Below are 18,339 nucleotides of genomic sequence, written 5' to 3'. Positions count from 1 at the left end.
CCAGACCACCTGATCTGCCCCTTGAGAAATTTGTATGCAGGTCAGGAAGCAGCAGTTAGAACTGGACATGGAACAACAGACTGGTTCCAAGTAGGAAAAGGAGTTCGTCAAGGCTGTATATTGTCACCCTGTTTATTTAACTTATATGCAGAGTACATCATGAGAAACGCTGGACTGGAAGAAACACAAACTTGAATCAAGGTTGCCGGGAGAAATATCAATAACCTCAGATATGCAGATGGCACCACCCTTATGGCAGAAAGTGAAGAGGAACTCAAAAGCCTCTTGATGAAAGTGAAAGTGGAGAGTGAAAAAGTTGGCTTAAAGCTCAACATTTAGAAAACGAAGATCATGGCATCCGGTCCCACCACTTCATGGGAAATAGATGGGGAAACAGTGGAAACAGTGACAGACTTTATTTTTGGGGGCTCCAAATCACTGCAGATGGTGACTGCAGCCATGAAATTAAAAGACGCTTACTCCTTGGAAGGAAAGTTATGACCAACCTAGATAGCATGTTCAAAAGCAGAGACATTACTTTGCCAACAAAGGTTCGTCTAGTCAAGGCTATGGTTTTTCCTGTGGTCATTTATGGATGTGAGAGTTGGACTGTGAAGAAGGCTGAGCGCCGGAAAATTGATGCTTTTGAACTGTGGTGTTGGAGAAGACTCTTGAGAGTCCCTTGGACTGCAAGGAGATCCAACCAGTCCATTCTGAAGGAGATCAGCCCTGGGATTTCTTTGGAAGGAATGATGCTAAACCTGAAACTCCATTGGAAAAGACTCTGATGCTGGGAGGGATTAGGGGCAGGAGGAGAAGGGGACGACAGAGGATGAGATGGCTGGATGGCATCACTGACTCGATGGACGTGAGTCTGAGTGAACTCCGGGAGTTGGTGATGGACAGGGAGGCCTGGTGTGCTGTGATTCATGGGGTGACAAAGAGTCGGACACGACTGAGTGACTGATCTGATCTGATCTGAAGCAGGGCTTGAATGAATTTGAACACCACATCAGTTGCTCTTGGCTGTACTGTTTATCCGTACTGTCTATAAGATATTAACCGCGGGGTGCCAGAAGCTGTTTCGGGCGTTTCAGCCTGCCATGACTGTGGGGTTCATCGGCTTAGTGCCCTCCAGCGCCTCTGTGCCGCCTGATAGACCCAAAGAGGCACCTTCACAGCACACAGGCCGCTGCACGCATCCCATCAGGTCAAGCCAGTTCTCTTCCAAGGTGTCAGATGTACTTGGTGGCCTTCTATTGATGTGAAAAGTAAACCAAGTTAAGCCACCCAGACCTAAAATCAATTGTTTAATCCTCTTTCAACTGTTCTCATGATGCCCTGTTTTTGTAATTCTTTGTAACCAGAGCACAGAAGCAGCGCAGAGGGACTTACTGCTGAGACTCCATTTTTGTTTCTTAAAGGAAAGATGGATAATTATATGTATCTTTTAAAGTCCAAAAAGATGCAAAAAATTTAAACCATTTGAATAAGTGGGTTTTGTTTTTTGCTTATCCCTTCTTCAAAAGGGAATTATATAGCTAAACCAGAGTTTATTAAGGAAGAAGAAGCAGAGTTACACACGGCTAACATGCTTGTTTGTCCTCTCTTCTCTTCTAGAAATCGAAGCCAAAGAAGCTTGTGATTGGCTCCGAGCCGCAGGATTCCCCCAGTATGCCCAGCTTTATGAAGGTAAGCTGGAAGCGCCTTTCTTTTTTTTGTTTTTTTAAATTTTCATTTATTTACTTTTGACTACGCTAGGTCTTCGTTGCTGCTCACAGGCTTTCTCTAGTTGCAACCAGCGGGGGCCACTTCCTAGCTGCGGAGCGCAGGCGTCTCACTGTGGTGGCTTCTCTTGTTGCAGAGCATGAGCTCTAGAGCACAGGCTCAACGGCTGTGGCGCACGGGCTCGGCTGCTCAGCCACATGTGGGATCTTCCTGGGCCAGGAGTCAAACCCGTGTCCCCTGCGTCGGCGGGTGGATTCCAAACTCCTGGACCACCAGAGAAGTCCCATGCCATTCCTTTATAATGGCCATAAGCGTATCCTTGGTATATGATTATTATTGATCTGCAACTTTTTTTCAGATATTTTATTATTTACTTGAATATTTCATGAAGGAAAAAATATAGCAAGCACCTAAAACCACCACCACCGAAAAAAGCCAGGACCTTGATAGCAGCAGACCTACCAGTCTCCTGTCACTCTGCCGCCCCCTGGCCAAAGTAACCATCATGGAATCACACACACACACACACACACACACACACACCTGCTGCTGCTACTGCTGTCACTTCAGTCGTGTCCCACTCTGTGCGACCCCATAGACGGCAGCCCACCAGGCTCCTCCATCCATGGGATTCTCCATGCAAGAATACTGGAGTGGGGTTCCACTGCCTTCTCCGACACACATACCTAGGAGAAGCATTACTGGGTAGTTGAAAAGATGTACATGCAACTTTGTAATGGAAGTTTTTGAAAAGTTCCTGTACTGATCCCACCCCTCCATATAATATAAAAAGATCCTGTCTCTGCACATGCTCTCAACCCTTGACATTGCCAGACTTTAATTTTTGCCATTCAAATGGATATAAAATGATATCTTACAAATTTTGACTGCCATTTTTCTAGCTATTGATGATAAGACACATTTATTCATGTCATCTGGCCATATGTGTTTGCTCTTCTGTGAAATATCTGTTGCCTATTTTTCCCTTGAGTTGATTGTGCTTTTCTTGATAATTTATAACAGTTCTTTATTCTAAACACTGAGGCTTTGTTGGTCATGTGTCATAGATATATTTCCCTACTTTGTCATTAGACTTTTCACTTTTCCTTAGATTGTCATTTGATCACTATTATTTCTCCTGAGTCATTCAGTTTTTAATTAAGAAAAAAGTGGACCCTTTTAAAGAAAAAAAAATCAAGATCTAGGCTGACTTTAGTGGCTTCCCTGGTAGCTCAGAGAGTAAAGAATCCGCTTGCAATGCAGGAGATCCGGGTCCGATCCCTGGGTCAGGAAGATCCCCTGGAGAAGAGCATGGCAGCCCACTCCAGTATTCTGGCCTGGAGAATCCCATGGACAGAGGAGCCTGGCAGGCTACAGTCCATGGGATTGCAAAGAGTCAGATACGACTGAGTGACTAGCACTTTGACTTTCAGGCTGGCTTTTTGCTGGTTCTTCATGTCTTCCTCAGCACCCTGAGCATCACTTGAATGCTGAAACAGGGTGCTGAGCACCTTGAGTCTCACTCATGTCTTTGGCTGCTTGGGGTGGGCAGAGTGTGCTCTGTATAATGCAGGGAGGAAGAGGTTTTTCATTCAAACTGGAGGCTTATTGTTCTTATTGCCAAGTGTCTCTCATTCATCTGTCCAGCCATCTATCCATCCAACCATCCATTCAGCTAATCAACAAGCCAGTATTAATTCTGCCCCATCAGGGGTATCCACCACTTGGGTAGATGCTGCAGATTTTGTAGAAATAAAACAGTTCATACCTCAAAGAACACCATTAAGAGGTTGCCAGATATCTCAAAAACAAGCATAATTTTAGTTGATTTACACTGAAAGAATACATCTTTTTCACCCCTTAAGAGGAAGGAGATGCTGTGAGACAGGCATTGTGTGACAGAACTGCTGAAAGAGCCAGGTTAAACGATGTCATTCCAGTCTTTTCACCAGGGATGTTCAATTCTTCTCACAATAAATAGTGATTTTAAGATGTTTCTTTTGCTCTCCCATCCTTCTAGGATGATTACAAGCAGGCTGCTTCCTGTAGCAATGGCAGTGGGCTCCCTCTTGTATCTACTGGTCACCAGCATTCTTCTTTAATAAATGAACAGAATGCCATGATGCTGGGAAAGACTGAAGATAGGAGGAGAAGAGGGCAACAGGGTGAGATGGTTGGATGGCATCACTGACTCAAGGGACATGAGTCTGAGCAAACTCCAGGAGATAGTGAAGGAGAGGGAAGTCTGATGTGCTACAGTCCATGGGGTGACAGAGTCAGATGCAACTTAGCAACTGAAGAACAACAGATGCTAAATGGATGCAGTTTGTCAGCTTGGAGGTGCTCCCGTGATAAACAGGCTGCATTTTTAGGACATATTTATTTGGCTCCACTGGCTTTTAGTTGCAGCTTATGGGATGTAGTTTCCCCACCAGGAACTGAACTGGGCCGCCTGCATTGGGAACATGGAGTCCCAGGCCGTGGACCACCAGGGGAGTCCCCTTGCAGCAGGTTGCACTGAAGAGGGAAATGGAGGGAGTAAGGATGCTCCCCAGAAGCAAACTGGGGTGAAACCACAGAGATCACTTTTATATCCTTAGCTCACTCAGCTAATCTAACTCATTACTTCATTAATAATGCCTGTTCTTCCTCTTTGTAGCCCAGACTGAATGTATGATAGTTCCCCATGAAGATGGGTTTAAAATTATTTTATAATTAGACTATGTAGAATATCTTACTGTTCCTCCATTTCACAGAATATCTCCAATTCCTTTTCCTTCTTCCTTCCTTTCTTTCTCTCTTTTAAGGTGTTTGGTTAGCCCGCGTGTGTATTATGTGGAGTTGCTTACTGTTCCCGTAGGAGAATTTTGGACCTGGTACCATTTACAGCACCTCTGTCTCTCAGTAGGGCTTTGCCGGGGGTGGGGGTGGGGCCAAGCATTCTATTGGATTTTCAGTTCACAGCTCTACTGGAGATGTGGAAAGATAATTGCATTTGCAGTGGCAGGAACATGCTTGTCCTTTTGTTCTCCTGTTTAGAAATTAAATTTCCTTCAATTATGTCAATTTTTAGTGTTGATTTGCTGCCAAGCAGCCCTTTCTTGTGATGTGTATCTTTGCTGAGATCCCCTTCCGGTCTCTGCTTACATCTTTCCAAATCCTAAGAGACAGACTATATTTTCGCAAGTTACAGTTTGGGGGTCCCTTGATGTTTATAAGTCTTTTGAAGCCTGAGTCTACTTTTGAGGTTGTACTAGACATTGTTCTAAGCATTTGTAATTTCTCTCCTTTGTCCTGCCCCTGGGTGCGGGGCAGGTACACACACCCCATACCACCACACTCATTCCTAATTCCTAGCTTTATTTTGGTCATTGACAATATATACATCCTGCACTTAAACCCAAGCTGGAAGTTTAGATCCTAACCTGAAGAACTCTGAGAACTACTGAACAACAACAATAAAAAGTAATTATTTCACAAGTCCCTACTTTTCCTAGAATTTCTCTTCTAAACAGAATTTTAAAGTTAATTTGGGTCAGGAAAATAATCTAAAATATAGCTCTGGGCACACTGAGTTCGGAATTGCTAAAATAACAAAGTTGCTGTCTCAGATGCACTCAACAGGCATGCTAACTTTATGATTTACATGTATTAAGTATACAAGCATATTCTCTAATATAAGCTTTGTCCTTTAATACTTAGAGTGCATGGTGTCTGTTCAAAGTGAAATACAGTTGCCAGAAGCTTCAAACAGCTTTATAATCGGTTTTGCTTCTATTTACTAATCATTTACATTTACTAGAAGTCTCCTCTCTTATTGCTACTAGGGGTGCCGCTAATCATTTCCCTAATCATTTGGTCTATGAGGTAATGAAGAAAGGTAAACCCTCCAATACTGAATTTTATAAATTTCTTCATGACTCTTTAAGCTCTAGCTATTTCATTGGTCTGTCTGTCTTACCATTCGGAGAACAGGATCACTAACTTTAGCCTTCAGAAAAAAGAATGGACCCCAACACTCATTATGTTAGTTTTCAACATTGGAACAAAAAAAAGGTATTTATAAGTATAATCTCTGGAAAATTGATGACTGAAAATAAGGAGCTTGATACCATCCTCTAAAACCAATGATCATAAGTTAGAAGCCATTAAAACATAACGAACCATCATGTCCCACGTCAACCCCAGAACTAGAATACTGTTAGTTACTTGTGTCTCCAAAACTACCAACAGCCATGTCAGTTTCCCCCTGCAGCATTACCCATTCGGGAGGCCAAAGGGATCTTTAGGCTCTGTGTATTCTGGTGTCCTGCAGTGCTCTATTCCTGACCCACAGAGTTGCATAGAAGGAGTCTTCCTCACGATTTTTTACAAGCTTTTAATAGGAAGGCCCGTTATTTACTTTAACAGCTTGGAACACCACAGAGGGATAACTTGCTCTTATCTAGTGGCAGTTCCAGAGCTCTGTCGTTTTCCACGGAAGCACTGCTGGTCTTCTTCCTCCCTACTCTTCCTGTGTGTTTATCAATGAGGGACAGAAAAGGGAATTCTTCCATTGAGTTGACTCTTCCCCCTTTCTGCTTTTTGATTTTGATATAACTTAACGTATTCGTAGAGTAGTGAACTCTTCTACCGATAAAAGGATTTGGGATTCTGTCCTTCTACACCAGCTTTTAGAGCTGGCCTTTGTTTCAGGGGGATTTATATAAACCCCTGGAAAGCCATATGGAAGTGCTTGTATTTGTTTAAAAATAGCACATCCTGAATTCTCTTCAGCTTTTGATGTCATGCAAATGGTTGGATTCCATTGACAACCATCATTGTTCTCTAGATCTTTCCTTGGCCTGGTTTTCTGTGACCTCTTCCCTGATCAAATGTGAGCAAAGACACACATGGTGGGGGGAGGGAGGAAGCAGCCACATTAGAAGGGAGCATCCTTCTGGTATTCATTCTGGTTTAAATTATTATTTATATAGCAGGTCTGTTGACTGCTGATTTGTTTAAAGGTGAAACAGTGTTTTGAACCACTTATCTCTGACAACAGATACTTGAGTCTGCAGACCACTTGATATCCAAGCTCCTTTAGGACACAGAAGATATTGTCTTAAACTGCTTTACATTCCCATAGCACTTGGTAGGGAAGGAGGTAACCTGCACACAGTAAGTATTCAAGAAATTATCTTGTTTTTGACGGTTTTGTGTTTTTTTTTTTTTCTCTCTCTGCTATACTGGGCTAGATTGGCAAGACTCTGAATGCTCAGTAAGTATATTTGTTTTTATTTTTCTTACAGATCTTCTGTTCCCCATTGATATTTCCTCAGTCAAGAGAGAGCATGATTTTTTGGACAGAGATGCTATTGAGGCTTTATGCAGGTAAATTGAAATGTTTCGTGTGTTTTCTTTCTCTTTCTTCCTTTTTAAGAGCATAGTATTTATCACTGGGATGACTTTGCTCTTGTTCTAATTAGGTCAGATGTCTTTTTCTTTTTGGCTGCACAGTATGCACAGTCTCAGTTCCCCAGCCAGAGAGCGAGCCCGTGCCCCTTGCAGCGGAAGCACGAAGTCTTAACCACATGACGGCCAGGGAAGTCCCTGTTTATGTCCGGTTTTTGAATAGTATTTGTATATAGAGAATTACTTCTTCATGAATCATAGGCCTTTTAATTAAAATTAGTAACTTCCTATTATTTAATATTGCCATTAAGGTAGCACTGTCCTAGGGCATACTCAGTACCATTCCATATTTGATACCATGTGCTTCCTGAAACAGGTAATGTTCAGGCAGTTTGAAAACCTGGAACAGGGTTTTTTTTTTTTTAAGGCAGTGTAGTTGACTGCTCAGCCCCACCCAGGTACCCTAAAAGAGTCAAAGCTGCTGTTGAATGGAAGTAACACGTTTAGAGGAATCAGTGGACGTGGGGGACGGGGAGACTACGCCAAACTAGAGGCAGGAGGACCGTGGCTTAAATTCCAGGAAAGCATCTCTGAACCTCTTGAGCTTCCCCATGTACACATTCATAACAATAGGATTAAGTACGACTGTAAAATAACTCAGCACAGCCTTTAACAGAAAGTAGACAGGCAGCAAATGAGCACTGATGGGAAATGTGAGAAAAACTGTCAGAAAGCCTTGTTCGTGGTGCTGGTGGATTTTCACACTGAGCAGCTCGCGGGCTTTAACGAAGTGGAAGTGATAAAATACGCCGCAGACGGTGACAGGACACTGATAATCCTCTCCAGCTCTTCAGGACATATTATTCGTTTTTAAGCTAATCATCCTTGTAATTTTTCTCAAAACCTGTAAGCCATCAAAGGTGAATTCTGGGGAGAAAAAGATCATACACAGACTAGCTCACTTGTTTATTTGATTGTAAAATTAGTTTTCTTTTAATTTCGGTATTACCTTTAACTTGGAAAAGCATCATTGAGGTGGAATGGCACCCAGGATGTATTTCTCTTTTACAGGCAAAGAAAGCAGTTGTAGCTCTGTGAAAATACTGTTTTCTGCCTTTCTTATGTCATCCATTAGTTTTTGAAGCACCGAACTTAAGCAGGAGTTTTAGGGAAAGACAAATAGGGTATTTACAATGGAATATGGAATAGACTAGTTCTCCTGGCTTCAGAAAGGAAAAAAAAAAAGCCACATTAACCACAGAAACACTGTCACTTTTCACATCCAATTGAACGACTGCTTGGAAAAGCCCAGGGTATGTAGACACTTTCTGAGAGGAACCTGATGCCAAGGCCCCCACCCCCACCCCGCAGAGTGTATAATATCATAGCTATGTCATCTGTAATGAAAAAATGTCCCCGACGCAGTTTAGGAGGGAAGAAGACCGCATCTGGAATATAAATGACTCCAGACATTTCTGAAATGTTTGAATGCTTAGCTGTGGGACAGAATAAATTTCTTCTCAATTCATCACTGGTGATAACGCATAGAAATGAGGTCACTCCTAAGATGTGTCCTAGGAGACATACTCATTGCCTCAGATCATCCATCTCACACATTTCAAGCTATTTAGTGAGTGTGCCCTGTAAACAGCAGCAATGGCTTAGGAATTTCTGGGTCATAAAAATATCATGGCAGCATCACAGCCCAAGGGGTCATGATTAGATTCTTGTTTTTGTTTTTTTAATATCAGTTTGAAATGTAGTTACCCTGTCTGGGTCTAAGGACATCCTCCATACTTTGTGGCTTACACTGGCTGTCAGCACCATCAGAGAGTCTGCCTCTCTTTGAAGGGAGTAAATCTGTACTCTTAGATCTTTGATGAAAAGAAAAGCCCAAAAACAACTAGACCTTGCTCTCTCTTTGGATTCCACAGGTGTATTCTGATTGGTCTTTGGTTTCTCTTGCTGTTATTGTTGTTCAGTCAGCCACTCGTGTCCAGCTCTTTGTGACCCCATGGACTGCAGTCCATCAGATCAATTTCTCTTATGTGCAGAATAATATCTCATAGGTTAAGTATAAGAAGAAAATGCAATGATGGATGTCAAGTGCTTTAAAAATTACCAGGCCTAAAACCGACACCCAGATTTGAGTATGTGGAGAAAGGCTTGGGATAGGATTCAGAATTCACAGGAATAGTCATCAAGTTGATTGTAATGAAAACCCAAGGTCTCTTGTCCACACTTTCACATAAACAGACTTTTTATGGCAAATGATTTTCCTTGGAGAGGGCTAAACGAATGTTCTGAAGAAGAAGGAAGTGGCAAGCATCTTCCTTGGAAATGCCCTCCAGATCCTGGGATGTCATCAGAGTAGTTGGGGACACTTGCTTTTACTGATGATGATATTCATCTCATTTGCTAGACTGGCCTCTTCTATGTACTCTCTCAGCCCACAAAATTCAAAGGGCCAGCAGATCCTGAATCTATAGTGTTGTTTAAAACTTTGCCTTGTGATCTGTTAAGTTTTTTTCTAGACAGACTCTTTCATAGACTTCCATCTTTTTGCCTTGTTGAAATAGTTTGAGCAGTTGATTTTAAATACATACGGTAATGTAGTTAACAGAAACTCAGCTAAAAGTTTTACTTTAATAAAATATTATTAAATATTTAATAGTTTTTACTTTAAAACTTCTTTAGGTTTGTTTTAAATGAAATAATTCTTACATGGTTTCTCTTTCCTGCCACCACCCCCCCCACACACATACACACAGATCAAATGCTCCCAATACATACTAGTACACACTCCCATGTTCTGCTTAAAGGTTATTATAAACATTCATGTACTTACAACTTGTGCAGATCTTAAAGCTCCTTTTGGTCAATAATCTAGTAGGCGCTGACCTCTTAACATAATCTACTAAGAGCAGAAAACTTGTAGGCAGTGTGTTCTTGAGAATGATAATGATACTGTCTTAATATAAAGTTTTGTAATGACCGAAAGTTGTGTAATTATGCAACTACTAGATTGTTTGGGTTTGCATTGCTCACCAGCATTCTTAACATGCACACTTGTAAGGAGTAAACATACTTGTTTCCTTGGAGAGATTGGCTTTTGTCCCAGTCGCGCTAGCTTTGCTGTTATGATCCAACCCCGATGATAAGGCCAAGAATCTGAGAGCATCACATTCAGTATTAGTACTAAAGGAGTGACTCACTTGTCTTGAAGCATATGCAGATGATAATGCAAACTGTGACCTCTTAGAATACCTTTTCTGAAATCTTCTCTCTATAACTTTATATATCCCACATTGCTGTTTTCCTGTGAGGTTACAACTGACTCCTATGAATACACCAAAGAATTACTTAAATAAAGTGATAATCATATAATGACAAATCGTATAATGACAGTAGCATCTTCAATCTGAACTTTATTATAAAACCGCCCTTGAAGAGCCTACGCTCTGTGAAGCACCCAGCCACTTAGTACATTTCAGTTATGTTACTATTTTGGTCCTATTAAAATAAAAGCAATTGCAGTAATTCCAAGAAAATAGCTTTAAGGCCTGGAAGAATTTTTATTTGTCAGGTCTATGTGGGAAATTGTTCCTTTTTTATTTTTTTTTATATTTTTAAATAGTATATTTCTTAGGAAACTCAAAATTATGCTTTTAGTGCCAAATAATAACAGCATCTTGGAAATACATTTCTTTGAACCTTTCATTTCACCTTCAGCATCTCAAAGCAGAATAAAACTGGTAAGCTATTCATGGATGTTCTTGACACCTGGCTAGTATTTATTCTTTGGGAGGGGGGGTATATTCTTAGAGAGAGATGGGGGAACAATGTTCTTGGGTTTTGTTTTTTAAGTTTTATTCTCTTTTTAAAAAAATTGCTTATTTATTTTAATTGAAGGATAATTACTTTAAAGTATTGTGATGGTTTCTGCCATATATCAGGTCATAGGTATACGTTCCTTTTTCCTTTCTCACTTCTCTTCTGGTTTCCCTGTTTCCACTTTGAGTACGTGAGGCCCAGGACCACGCCTGCCATGGTTTTATCAGGGTGCTTGCAGCTCCGCCAGCAAAGCTCTTGAACCTCTGATGGCTCACTCCGTGCTCCCTCCCCCTCTGAGCAGAGTGCAAGTTGCCCAGCAGATAAGACTGACACATTCCTGAGGAGCTGAGCCAGCAGGGACCCTGGAGGCCAGAAAGGACCCCCGGGCTTCCGGACAGACAGTGTGAGATACCAGTGTTCTGCCACTCACTGGAGGAGTCATACTTAGGGTAGAAGCTGCTCCCGTATATTATCATGATTAACATTTATTTTAGAAAGGAACACGGAAGAGACTGCTTCTCAGGGCCAGAGTCACCGTGTTTTAGTCCTGTAGCCTTGGACCAGGTTTGTGTCCACTCCAAGCCTCATTTCCTCATCTATACATTGAAAATAAATAGTAGTATCTCTCTCAAGATGAAATAATACACGTGAGGCTCCAGGCACAATGCCTGGCCCAGAGTGCATCCCCAGCTGCTACTTCATGTCAGTACCCTCTCTAAATTGGTAACATCCCACTTTGGAGGTGCCTAGGGGACACGTGAATTCCATAAAAACTTCAGGAATAACTCCTGGGCTTCAGTTTTGAAGTGCCATTAGCTTGGTGCTACCTAGAGAAAAAGATAACGCTGACCTTTACAAAAATGACCTTCTTTTCTGTTTGACTCAAATCTGCAGCTTGTGAAGTAAGTCCCTCCCCCACCCCCACAGGGATCCATGCCTAGTAAACTTGATTATAAACACCACTCGACCATTAAAGCCCTAATGAAGTCAAGTGGGTATTTGATTTCAGGTTTGATTAATGAAACCCAGACCTAAGACTGTAACCATCCTGGATTCTTTACATCTTAAAACATTTGAGAACTAAAACACTGTGGATACAAGTCATTGAAGTAATGGATGCCCCTTTGAAAGGGACTTTATGTCTACTCGTTTTAATGTCTGTGGACTTTTTTTTTTTTAAGTTATTTGCCTTCTTTCCGTTCCCATTATCAGAATTTTCCTGAGCATAGGTGCTCTGTTTAGGATTATCTTTGTTTATCCTATAAGCAGGCTACCACATAATCTATGAAATCAAAGGCAGTCTTATCACCAGGCAAAAATACTTTCTACCTTCCTTTATTCAAGTTATTAGACAAGCTGCAAGAACAGGATCAGAACGATAGAGCCTTGAAGAGGGCTCAGAATCAGTTTGAACTTGTGTGCATTAAACGCGCTTATCCTGTGAAATAGGAAGAACTGCAGTCTTAACTGATGGTGGACGGCAGCTATGTTAAGGATCCATTTGAAGACAACTAAGTGATGGTCATCTGGAAGATGTTAGAAAGATCTGGGGCCTGAAAAGCTGTCATTCACAATTTTACATGCCATTTATTCCTGCATCTGTAAAGGGTTTCTTTCTTTGAGCTATTTCATTATTTCCCAGTGAGGTGGAGTTTTGCTTTAAGTACTTCATTTTCAATGAAGCTAAATTACTTTCCTAATTTTAAGTTATTACTCTTTGGCAGGAATTTTTTTTAAAAAAGCATTCAGAGTAAAAAATTTGACTCCTGTTCCAAAGAAGAATCTGATTCAAGCTCTCATTTTTTGAATTTTTAAAGATGTTGACCTTTGAAGTATACAGTTTTTAAAATTAATCATTTGCACTGTTGCTACGACTATACCAATGCATTTCCTGTCCTATACAGGAAGCTGAAAAAAAGAATTAGGTAGTAAAGAGAGTTCAAATCTCCTTTCTATATAGAGCTCACTAAATTTTTTAAGACTACCTATCATTTGTTTATCATTTGTCAGAGATAACTAAAAATAGCTTTATTTTTGTATTTGAATTTTGATTTGAGATAGAATACATTACAACAGCAAACACTTTATTCACCAGCATCTCAGCTTGGTTACTTGTTCATGTTCCTATTTCTGTGAAAGGAGACATCACTGGCTTTTACTCCTTGGCACTGGGTGGAAACACTTAATGGCTCAACTTAGGGGCTGTTGGAAGAATACATGTCTTCAAATGAGGGTTGTTTGTTCTGTCAAGAATAAGAGGCACTTTACAGAACCACTGCAGTGTGCCATTTCACTGTAAAATAATAATATTAAATGTAAATGAAAAAAACTTGTGAAATATATAAGTATTTTTAAACCACTTTTTAAAGAAGTTTCGAATACTCTTCTCAATTGTAGATATTAATGGATTTAAAGAAACTCAAACATGTCAACTGTTTGGAAAAATATTTATCCACCCATCCATGGTTTCCTGTCTTTGCTAATGTTATTTCTTTGCTCTGTAGGCGTCTAAATACTTTAAACAAATGTGCGGTGATGAAGCTGGAAATCAGTCCTCATCGGAAAAGAGTGAGTATATAAAATGTATGTAAAATGTATCATAGGGTAGGAGCAAAGGAGAAGATGAAAAACTGGATTATGTGTTCTGTGATAGATTTTGTTTCACAAATTCTTACTTCCTTGTTCTAAAAATACCTACATTTTAAATGTTATAATCCAGACAGGTTTACCAAAAACTGTGTAGCCTTATGTAGTTGAAACCAATAGCTACAGCTAGCCAATAACCTGTATCTCACCTGCTATTTTTGATCTGAACAGATTTTCTGTGATTTTGCCTCATTAACTCAATGCCTACAACGTATTAAAGGGATGAGGCTTAAGGAATTCCGGTGCATTTTGCATTGCCTCCCTGCAGAAACAGCAATTGAAGTTCTTGGGAACTCTGTCTTCCCATGTGTAAGAGTATCTGTGTTTTGAAGCTGTAGAGATGGCAGGGAAGGCTGGCTGGTGGGATATGGAAGACTAGAGCTTTGAAGGGAGAAAAGGAATTAGAGGAGAAAGAGGGAGGGCTGGAAATCCCACACATTCTAGTGAAATGCCGGCACGTAACTGATTCGGATGGTATTTTCTCCTGTGTTTGAAATGTGAGGACATCTTATGAGATCTTAGGAGAAGAGGTGGGTGTAGTGGTGGGAGTGAATACCACAAATTAGAGTAAACAGAAGTGAGTTTGGTCAAAGAACAGATTTTTCATTGTCAGAGTACCGATTTTAATTATCTAACCTACGCCAAGTTGCCTTCTTGGGGGAGTCAAACCTTTTAAACAAATCCCACCGCACACTGTGAGGAGCTGTGGAGAGGAGCCTGCAGGTCAGCGTTCAGTGCTCTCCACCCACTGTCCCAGGGGGCCCTGCTCACGGGAGACACTCCCATGCATCACACTGAACTTGATGTCCCATCAATAGTCTGTCACGGTGTAACCCTGGGTCCTGTCCGTAAGTCGGGCATCACCAGCAGAGATGTTCTGTCGGCTGTGCGCATGTCACATGCCGGCAGAACTGGGTATTTGTGTAACCTTATTGAATGGCCTGGAGCATGCCTGAGTTTGAAACATCATAGGACTCTTGTGGCATTAACTCTGGTTCCCATGTCGGTGGGGGAGGAATGAAAAGGAACAGGGAAGAGGCTGAGAGATGAGAGTGTTCGAGAACCACCATTTTAGTTGCAAAACGGAATATAAACACATACTGTCAACAGACAGCAAAACTGGAGGCAGACCAGAGGGAGTCCTACCCATTGCTGATTCCAGTTCAAAATATTTTACATGCCTGGAATTTTCACAGATCTCAGAGGTTTCCTCTGTGAGCGATTTAAGAGCAGCCTATAGATCCCAGAGTTTCCATAAAATAACTCTTCTTTAGCTTTAAACACTTGCTCAGGCTTTTTCCTGTGAAATGCTTACATTCATCTTGGCTATTTTAAAAAATAATAATAAAGCTGTAAGGGGGGGTATTGACACGAATGGCATTATGGTCAGTCTCCTGGCCCCTGGGCCTCGGGGCATGCCCTGCCCCGTGCTGCCTGCCAGTTTCAGGGGACGAATGGTTCCCTTCTGTCTTTGCAGAGCGAAGATTCCGACGAGGACGAGCCTTGTGCAATAAGTGGCAAATGGACTTTCCAGAGGGACAGCAAGAGGTGGTCCCGGCTTGAAGAGTTCGACGTCTTTTCTCCAAAACAGGACCCCATCCCTGGGTCCCCAGACGCTGTCCACCTGAAGAGCGCCCCGAGCCATGAAAACATGCAGACGGACCTCAGCGATCGCCAGGAGGTGGCTTCTGTCCACAGCACCGGCAGCCTCACCACCCACGCGCCCCAGCGCGGGGAGGCGGCCCCAGCCCGGACTAACTCCGTCCTCAGCGTCTGCTCCTCAGGCACCTTTGTAGGCAACGATGACTCCTTCTGCAGCCTGCCCTCTCCCAAGGAACTGTCCAGCTTCAGCTTCAGCATGAAGGGCCACGAGAAGACCGCCAAGTCCAAGACGCACAGCCTGCTGAAGCGCATGGAGAGCTTAAAGCTCAAGGGCTCCCACCACAGCAAGCACAAGGCGCCTTCCAAGCTGGGTCTGATCATCAGTGGGCCCATCCTGCAGGAGGGGGTGGACGAGGAGAAGCTGAAGCAGCTGAACTGCGTGGAGATCTCCGCCCTCAACGGCAACCACATCAACGTCCCCATGGTACGGAAGAGGAGCATATCCAGCTCCACGCAGACCAGCAGCAGCAGCAGCCAGTCTGAGACCAGCAGCAACGTGAGCACGCCCAGTCCCGTCACCAGGACCCGGAGCCTCAGCGCCTGCAACAAGCGGGGAGGCATGTACTTGGAGGGCTTCGATCCCTTCAATCAGTCCACCTTCAACAACGTCATGGAGCAGAACTGTAAAAACCGGGAGAGCTACCCAGAGGACACAGTGTTCTACATCCCGGAAGATCACAAGCCCGGCACCTTCCCGAAAGCCCTTTCCAATGGCAGTTTCTCTCCCTCAGGGAATAACAGCTCTGTGAACTGGAGGACCGGGAGCTTCCACGGCCCCGGCCACATCAGCCTGAGGAGAGAAAACAGCAGCCCCAAGGAACTTAAGAGACGTAACTCCTCGAGCTCTGTGAGCAGCCGCCTGAGTATCTACGACAACGTGCCGGGCTCTATCCTCTATTCCAGCTCAGGTGACCTGGCCGATCTGGAGAACGAGGACATCTTCCCTGAGCTGGACGACATCCTCTACCATGTGAAGGGGATGCAGAGGATAGTCAACCAGTGGTCAGAGAAGTTTTCCGATGAGGGAGACTCCGACTCGGCCTTGGACTCGGTCTCACCATGCCCGTCCTCTCCCAAGCAGATACACCTGGATGTGGACAATGACCGAGCCACCCCCAGTGACCTGGACAGCACAGGCAACTCACTGAATGAGCCTGAGGAGCCCTCTGACATCCCGGAAAGGAGGGATTCTGGGGTCGGGGCCTCCCTGACCAGGTCCAACAGGTGAAGAGTTTTTCTTACCTGGTGGGGGTGAGGGGCGGGTGATCAGAAAGGGGCTGCTTCTGCTTGCTGTGTAGGGAACATGGGATTGAACCATTTATAGCCATGAAATTCCTAAGGAAAGTGCTAGATGGGAAAATCCTATCATCCTAAACAATTAATGAACATTGTTCACTGGGTACCGGAATTTCAGTTTGGGAAGAAGTCAGTTCTGTGAATGGATAGCATGGTTGATTGATTGTATAACACATTGTTGTCGTCGTTGCTTAGTCACTTCAGTCGTGTCCAATTCTTTGTGACGCCATGGACTGTAGCCCGCAAGGCTCCTCCTTCTGTGGGATTTCCCAGGCAAGAATACTGGAGTGGGTTGCCATTTCCTCCTCCAGGGGATCTTCCCGACCACAGGGACTGAATCCATGTCTCCTGCTTGGCAGGCGGATTCTTTACCACTGAGCCACCAGGGAACTCCAACACCGTGGATGTATTTAATGCTTCATGTACTTGACTGAGTGAAAGTCACTCGGTTGTGTCTGACTCTTTGCGACCCCATGGACTATACAGCCCATGGAATTCTCCAGGCCAGAATACCAGAGTGGGTAGCCTTTCCCTTCTCCAGGGTATCTTCCCAACGCAGGGATCGAACCCAGGTCTCCCACCTTGCAGGCAGATTCTTTACCAACTGAGCCACAAGGGAACTTAACTGTATACTAAAAGTGGTTAAAGGAGTAAATTTTAAATAAAAACAAACTGGAATGGAAATTGAATCTTCTCAGTTCCTAAGATTAGAGGCCAGTGAGTGACCCACTGCTGACTGTGCCTCAACCCATTAAAAAGCTTTCGTACTAACATTCCTCCCCCTTCTCTCGCAGGCACAGGCTGAGATGGCACAGCTTCCAGAGCTCTCATCGGCCAAGCCTAAACTCCATGTCACTGCAGATTAACTGCCAGTCAGTGGCCCAGATGAACCTGCTGCAGAAGTACTCCCTCTTGAAGTTAACCGCCCTGCTGGAGAAATACACGCCTTCTAATAAGCATGGCTTTAGCTGGTAAGGATTTAAACTGCCCAGTGAACCATATTTGAAAACATTTTCAGCCAGCGCTGTCCCAGCACTGAGGGTGTAACAGGTGGATCCTGTATCTTTAGTTCATCGTCCTGACGCTGTAAGTATCTGCATTCTTGAGTCCACGCACAATACGGCTTAAGCTGGCATAGCTTTAGAGAATTTCCATCAGGGTTGGTTGAGTTTTCAGCGCTAGGCATGATAAACTGCCAGTCGATAGGGTGAGACTTCTTTACTCTTCCACCACATTGTCCGGGCTCTTCCTTCCCAGTGGTAGGAATAGCCCACCACAGGCAAATACGTGTGCAGAATCAGATCATATTTTGGAAGGAAGGGAAGAAAATTTTAGATCATAGGATGTTATGAGAGCAACTTTGAAATGCTTAATGTACAGCGCTTGGCTTTGTAACCCTCTTCATGCACATTTTTTAGAAATCATTTTTGATTGATATAGGTATCTGCAATATCACAAAAATCTACCTGGGCTAAAGAGTTTAGGTTATGTTTTTTCCAACAAAGATTCTTGAGCAGTGAATAATAAAGGAATATACCACTCTAATATATTATAAACAAAAATAATGTACAAAAATAAAATGTATTGAACTGTCTGCACTTTTGAAAGCACGGCCCTTGGTGTGTATACTGTGAGACATAGACTGCTGGGCTGAATAGGTCATGGACAGGAGCCATTATGTGCATATTTTTTTCTACTGAGTGCAAAGCAGATAAATGTCTCTACATTGACATCCCAGCGCATTTTGCAGTATCAGCTGGGTATCCTTCAGTCTTTTCA

General features: G+C 42.9%; 1 protein-coding gene across 8 annotated transcripts in view; it reads left to right on the top strand.

Moving 5' to 3' along the window:
* DLC1 (DLC1 Rho GTPase activating protein) overlaps positions 1 to 18,339 on the top strand; it is a 445,122-nt gene that overhangs the window by 413,703 nt on the left and 13,080 nt on the right. For all 8 annotated transcript variants that reach the window (XR_825167.1, XR_825168.1, XM_010838831.1 and 5 more), the window contains 5 exons: positions 1,621 to 1,692; positions 7,020 to 7,101; positions 13,461 to 13,524; positions 15,080 to 16,488; positions 17,355 to 17,531. Coding sequence is in view for 6 of the 8 variants with exons in the window: in XM_010838831.1 (XP_010837133.1) it covers positions 1,621 to 1,692; positions 7,020 to 7,101; positions 13,461 to 13,524; positions 15,080 to 16,488; positions 17,355 to 17,531 (1,804 nt within the window). In the remaining 2 variants the exon portion in view is untranslated. The remainder of the gene's footprint in view (positions 1 to 1,620; positions 1,693 to 7,019; positions 7,102 to 13,460; positions 13,525 to 15,079; positions 16,489 to 17,354; positions 17,532 to 18,339) is intronic.

The sequence above is a fragment of the Bison bison genome, unplaced genomic scaffold (genome assembly GCF_000754665.1).
Source record: "Bison bison bison isolate TAMUID 2011002044 unplaced genomic scaffold, Bison_UMD1.0 scf7180017864105, whole genome shotgun sequence".
In the NCBI taxonomy this organism is placed as follows: Eukaryota; Metazoa; Chordata; class Mammalia; order Artiodactyla; family Bovidae; genus Bison; species Bison bison.
This window is presented reverse-complemented; position numbering and strand designations above follow the sequence as displayed.